Genomic DNA, 6315 nt, shown 5'->3' on the forward strand with positions numbered 1-6315 from the left:
AGTGCAGTCCATTTTCTATTTCGCAGTGTTCAATGAATGTAAGTGTTTGTAATAATCATCTCTTGAAAAGTGTCTCGTAATAATTCTGCGAAGGTACACAAAAAAATAAACTGCGTCTCACACGAACGTTTGCAATCGTCTCGTTTTAACCTAAAATCTTGTATCAAGATATTTAATTGCAGTTCAACTCTTAAACATACGTTTAATTATATAAATATAACCAATATTTCTTATTCAATTAATAAATCAAATAGATCTTTGGTCTTTATCTCCCAATTTCTTATTACCATTTCTGGTCCGATCTCCTAGCTATTTTATGGTGGAGAAATTGTTCTTTCCCCGCGCCCATACTCTCTAAAGCTCTACCTCACTCTCTGAATTTGGTGTTTATCATTCTCTATCGGTGTCTATCGCTATTAGCTCTCTCAAAATCTATCTGTCTTACCTACAACATGTATCTAAACTAAGCGACTAACAAAAACCTACAATAAGCGCTTGTTATGTTTCTTTTTATTATTCTCAGCTATTTAAAATGCAATTAGACCCATTCGAGCTTAAATGTCTTGTAATAAAATAGCTACTACTGAGAAATAGTTTATACCTTGATGGATTACAGTATCTTCTGAGTCTTCTGCCAGAGCAGCATTGATTCAAGAGTTTCACAATAGATAGGGATTTTGAGTGAAATGCATTTGATAATTTTTTCCAAATCTGATCACTCTTACTTCCTTATGATCGTCTGCTTGCATGGAAAAGAAAAGAAGACCTTAACTAGACCCAAGGCGTTCCAGTCCAACCTAAACTTAGTATGTTCATACGATGATATTCTTTCTTTTGCAGTGCTAGATGTCCGCTATGTTTAGTAGCTGTGATAATGACAACAGTGTCTTAGTGTAAGAGTTTTCATGATATTAAAAAATTAAAAAGGTCAAATTGAAAAAGCCCACTAATCACAGTAGGGTTGTACACATTAAGTACATTTTCATGTGATACTCTACACGCCCTATTTATATAAAGCGCTTCAAACCCATCTTTCTTTTCTTCTCTTTTCATTTTCTCTAATACAACAACGAAATGTCTAATAATCAAGTTAAAAACGACCCTTTTGTACTTTCTGTAGCTCAAGGTAAAGTTGAAAAATAAAGAGCAAAAAGACTGTATACTTAGTTGCTCCAAGGTGGAGAAGCTGCTATCAGTGCACAAGATATGTTAAAGCTACTAGACTCTCTCAAGGTCGATCCTTCATCTAGTCCTGACCTCCAAACCCTGGTTGAATCAGCCAAAAATGGAGAACCAGTTGATAGAGAAGCGTTGATGGCAACTGTCGCTAATTTATTGGCAAATGATACACAACACCTTGGTGAGCTGGCAGGCTCTATTGGCAATTTTGAAATTGAATTTTAAGCATACCCTTTCTATTAAATATGTACCCTTTATGCAAAAGACGCAGTTTTCCTATGATTAGATGTATTGATATAGTGAAATGCTTTTGTTATTAATATAAAATATATGGTTTTTGTTTTTAAAAAAGATATTCTTTAACTAGTGTTATTCCTATGCCTATTAAAAAAAGGCGCTCATGGGATATTTTGTAAAGTGTCACTGAATGGTAAAATTGACTTGTGGTACTACATATGCATAAACAAACAAAGAAGCAACGATGTATCTGGTCATGTCTATCATAAGTTTCTATAGAGTAAAGATTTAGTCAATATGTATGATGCCTAGAATACTCTAGTCCTTGAATCACCAAGGCCTAACTGTGCATTTATGTGCTAATTAAAAGAGGAGCACAAAAACGCGACATCATACCATTTTGCTACCGACTGGGGACATTGATTTACTGATAAACTTGGAAATTATCCCATTAGAGCCCCCAGACATCTTCCTCGTTTGTGGTACATAAAGAGAGGAGGACACTTACAATAAATCAAAATGTAATCAGATCGACAATGGCTCATCGAGGCTACCCTGAGCCAAATCAAAAATATTGGGCTAGCAATACTTTTTTACAAGCTGAAATGAATCGCTATCAAAATAACTGGAAAAAAAGAAGAGATTTACATAAAACAAACATGCTATGGTTTGACACTATATGTCTCCTAAAGCATCAAATTGATAAAAATAACTTCACTATACTCTTTATCCAGGGGAGCGTCGTATATAGGTCTCTTTTCTACTGTTTTCAGTTGACAGCCTGAGTACTGTTTCCCTTTTTGGAAGTCAACCACCAACATTCTACAAGTAGCATAAACCACAGTGGCCAATGACAAAATCCATACCTTCCTGGATATTCTCAGTCAAGGGCGCATAGTGAAGAGTAGTCTAACTTGATTTAATGACTGGACTCTTACCTCATAACTGGGGTTTTTATTTAGGAAAATCCGTTATGTAACATTTTGTTGACTGATTGCGACATCCTGAGTAACGCTCATAAAATAAGGTTTATTCATTCAAATAACATGAGCTACGTCCGCGACGGAAGTTGGAATGTCCTTAATCGATGCCAATATAATACAAAATTACGGGATAGAAGGTGAACGAAGCTGCTTAAAATGGCAAAGTTTGAGTTCAGCTTGTTTAGATGACTAATTCGTGACGTCGAATAATGCAAAGGAAAAGGTCAGAAAAAAGGTATAAATACGCTAATATAAGATGAATATTGTTTTCTTTAATATCATTTTTATCATGTCTCTTGGTCGTACTCTTAAACTGTAAGTTTATTTTTATTACCAAGCAAAGAAAAGACTTTGTTTGACACGCGTCTTTTTACGTGTAGCAACACTGGCGCTACAATTCCTGCCTTAGGCCTCGGAACCTGGCAAGCAAAGCCTAACGAAGTGTACCATGCCGTTATCGCTGCTCTTGAAGCTGGCTACAGACACATTGATGCTGCCTTCATCTGTAAGTATTTCCCAAAGATATAGTTTGTATATTTATGCTAAATGAATCTCGATTAGATGGTAACGAAAAGGAAGTTGGACAAGCCATCAAGGATAGCAAAGTTCCTCGTGAAGAAATCTTTGTTACTACCAAGCTTTGGAACACCAGCCATCGCCCTGAAGATGTTGAAAAGGCACTTCAAGTCTCCCTTGAGAATCTTCAATTGGATTATCTCGATCTCTATTTGATGCACTGGCCTGTTGCATTCAAGCCTGGAAAAGAAAATGTTCCCAAGGATGCTGACGGCAATATCCAATTTGACGATGTAGACTTTACTGAAACCTATGCTGTAAGGATTTTATCCCCTTAGTAATAATAATATCTGACATGACATCACGTAGGCTATGGAAAAACTCGTGGGCGATCGCGTCCGCGCTATTGGTGTCAGTAACTTCAATATCGCCAAACTCGAAAAACTAGCCAAGACACAGAAGATTGTACCTGCTGTTAACCAAGTAAGTAAAATAAAGGAGAGAAAAGGGATATATATATGTATGCTGATGGTACGTATAGATTGAATTGCATCCTTTCTTACCCCAAGATGAATTGGTCAAATACTGTCATGACCACGGTATTGTTGGTAAGTTGTTGAAAACTTCTGGAAAAAGAATAGTTGTGTAATCTTGATTTTTTGTGTGCAGTTACTGCCTACTCTCCTCTTGGTAGCACAGGCTCACCTTTCTTGAAAGACGAGAAAATTGTAAGTGAAATTTTCCCAAAGAAAAGGGGATAAGAGACTAAACCAGTTTGAAATTGTGTTGTTTAGGCCAAGATTGCAGAGAAATATAATGCCACACCTGCACAAGTTCTTATCTCTTGGGGTATTCAACGTGGCTACTCCGTTATTCCAAAGTCAGTCAATCCCGATCGTATCGCATCCAATTTCAAGGATCTCGAATTGAAACAAGAAGACTTTGATGAATTAAACACGCTTGTTCACCAACAAAAGGCCAACAGACTGATTGATCCCTATAACTTCTGGGGCGTCGATGTCTTTGAAGAACACTAGATACATGTTAATAAAAACTCCTTTTTTATTTACTGTTCTCTAAAGCGTGTGACTTTACCAAACAAATCTATACCAGTGAATTGTAATTATTGACCAATTATAAATCACAGAACAGCGTAGTAGACTAGTACGACATGTGATTCCGTAAGGATCGTCTGTGCATTTACTGTAAAATTGAGAACTAGGTTTCCTAGGTAACAAACAACCTGGGTAATTATAATCTTTTTTTTTTATCCAATGTCTCGATGAATGCCTTTGTCTTTATTTTATTTATTTTATTTTTATTTTTGGTTTATTTTTGGTTTCGTTGCTTATTTAAACACGTGTAACTATGCAAAGTAAAAACATACAAAAAAGGACTTGGAACTCTCTCTTTTCACTCAACAAAAGGAAAAAACAAGTGGCACGGAGTGAATGATACACAATAAGTTAATTTTTTTTGTTTTTAAAAAAAGCCTAATTTTTCCTCTCTCTCTTTTTTTTCCCTTTTTTTATTTTCCTTTTTTTCATTTTCTTTCTTTCTTTTACTTATTCTTTACTACTAATTATACTTTTTCAGTCCCTTCTTTTAAGCTTCAATCAACTTTTTTTCATTTACGAATTATAATCTATAACATCTGTCTTAATGGGTCAATTACTTTCGTCCTTGAATCTCCGCGGTAATTCAGATATAGTGCCTGAAATAGGCTTTGATATAGAAAGTAAACAAACAAAGAAAGATAAAGGCAGCTTCATTCATTCTTATTTGATTATAGATGCTGCACCTTCTCCAGAAGAATTAGAGATTTACAATGAATTACATACACTCTTAATTCAACCCACATCCAACCTATTACAGTCCTTTAAACAGTATGAACCAGCGTCCGATGCTATTCGAGATGCCATAGCAACACCTAGTGATGATAATGAAGATAAAGCATGGAATGCTGTTTTACCTACAGTGAACATGCTTCGCACATTTTATAGTTATTCCTCCGAACTAGGTAGTAAACAATCTCGATTGGAGTGTATGAATATGATTAATCGAACCTTTTATTTGAACGTAGGAAGGGGTATTCCAATATTATTGAATGTGCTATGTAAAGATGGAACAACCAAAGACTTAGATAGACATCCAGGATTAACAAAACTATTCGCCGATTTACTTGATTTTGTGTTTGAATTTGATTATTTAAAGGTACTTTTAATACTGATACACAAAATTAAAGGTGATTAACCACATATATAGATAAGAAACCCTACAATTCAAAACGACTTCTCGTTTTATAGGCGCACATTACAAAGAGGAAGAAGTACAATAGATGCGAATGATCCTACGAAATCAGATTTACGTACAGCAATGGATGAAGATGATTTGGCTAATCGAATATCGTTATTTATTGCCTATTCAACGCCCATGCTTAAATGCGTAATCGATACAACCACAAAATATGTTCAGTCAAGCCAATTGACAAAGAGTGTAGGCGAATGGTTATCGAGCATCTGGGCTGTTTGCTATCAAACACTATATAAAAAAAAGTATTCGAACGAACCCACTCTGACCAGTTTCTGCCTAAAGGTCATGGTCGTATCCATCATACTCTATGATCACATTGACCCGCAAGGAGCCTTTAGCAAGTATTCCCCTATCAATGTAAGTTCCCTCATTTGTTGTCTAATGTAACATGTACTGATTTGCTATAGGTTAAAAATTCTTTAAAAATCATTCAATCCATTAATACACAACAAGAACAATCAAGTACCATTAATCTTATATCTGCTTTACGTTATAATTCAAAACATCTCAATGATGAATCAACACCAAAAGGAATTAAAAACATGATCATGGCGACTTCTTAAACCATTTGCATATAAAGAAAATTCTATATATATAAAAAAACAATCATGAATTCCCGCCCTATTATTGTCTGTGTAACATAACACAATATAGCAACAGGTCAAAGGAAAGCTGTTGTTCTTGTTGTTGCTACAATTACTTTTTATTTTCGTTGAGAAAGTATAAGATGTGTGTTATGCGGTCACCATGACTACAGCTGCGGTGACAATGGTTACCATGAAGCTAATGTTATTAATGTTAATCATACTAATATTCAAATACTAACCTAACCATTTAACAACATTAGATGTAATTGAGGCATGTAATTATTCAGCACTAAGCTAACGCTACTGTATTTGATTCTTTTTTGCCCTACCTTTTAAATTGGGTAAATGTACAGGGGATCAAGTCAATGGTTTGCTGTAAATCAATTATCACAACATGTTATTGGATTACTCGCAATTTCCTTTTTCTAATAAAAAAGATAGCTTTTTTTTTCTAAATTTTCTTTTTTTTTTTTTTTTTTTTTTTTTTTTTTTTTTTTTTT

At 34.8% G+C, this 6315-nt stretch overlaps 2 protein-coding genes across 2 annotated transcripts; both read left to right on the plus strand.

Moving 5' to 3' along the window:
• Positions 1 to 2687: 2687 nt before the first annotated feature.
• Positions 2688 to 4176, plus strand: RHIMIDRAFT_217285 (alcohol dehydrogenase; the record flags this gene model as incomplete). Its single annotated transcript, XM_023607324.1, has 7 exons — positions 2688 to 2714; positions 2780 to 2904; positions 2961 to 3232; positions 3285 to 3398; positions 3457 to 3523; positions 3585 to 3643; positions 3710 to 4176. Coding segments are annotated over 7 exons (907 nt in total), but the record flags the coding sequence as incomplete, so codon positions are not given.
• Positions 4177 to 4356: 180 nt separating this feature from the next.
• On the plus strand, positions 4357 to 6169 carry RHIMIDRAFT_217288 (DUF1394-domain-containing protein). Its single transcript, XM_023607325.1, has 5 exons — positions 4357 to 4653; positions 4708 to 4935; positions 4999 to 5129; positions 5181 to 5585; positions 5636 to 6169. The coding sequence occupies exons 1-5, from the start codon at positions 4578 to 4580 to the stop codon at positions 5789 to 5791; spliced, it is 996 nt and encodes a 331-aa protein (XP_023464246.1). The 5' UTR covers positions 4357 to 4577; the 3' UTR covers positions 5792 to 6169.
• Positions 6170 to 6315: the final 146 nt, after the last annotated feature.

Source organism: Rhizopus microsporus (assembly GCF_002708625.1).
Source record: "Rhizopus microsporus ATCC 52813 unplaced genomic scaffold scaffold_13, whole genome shotgun sequence".
Taxonomy (NCBI): domain Eukaryota; kingdom Fungi; phylum Mucoromycota; class Mucoromycetes; order Mucorales; family Rhizopodaceae; genus Rhizopus; species Rhizopus microsporus.

What these genes read in the sequence shown, in the direction of transcription:
- RHIMIDRAFT_217288 (XM_023607325.1), top strand. Translation starts at nt 4,578, where the DNA reads ATGGGTCAATTACTTTCGTCCTTGAATCTCCGCGGTAATTCAGATATA. An exon ending in TAGTTATTCCTCCGAACTAG is followed by an intron (nt 4,936 to 4,998) that starts GTAGTAAACAAT and finishes ATTTGAACGTAG; the next exon opens with GAAGGGGTATTCCAATATTA. An exon ending in TTGAATTTGATTATTTAAAG is followed by an intron (nt 5,130 to 5,180) that starts GTACTTTTAATA and finishes CCACATATATAG; the next exon opens with ATAAGAAACCCTACAATTCA.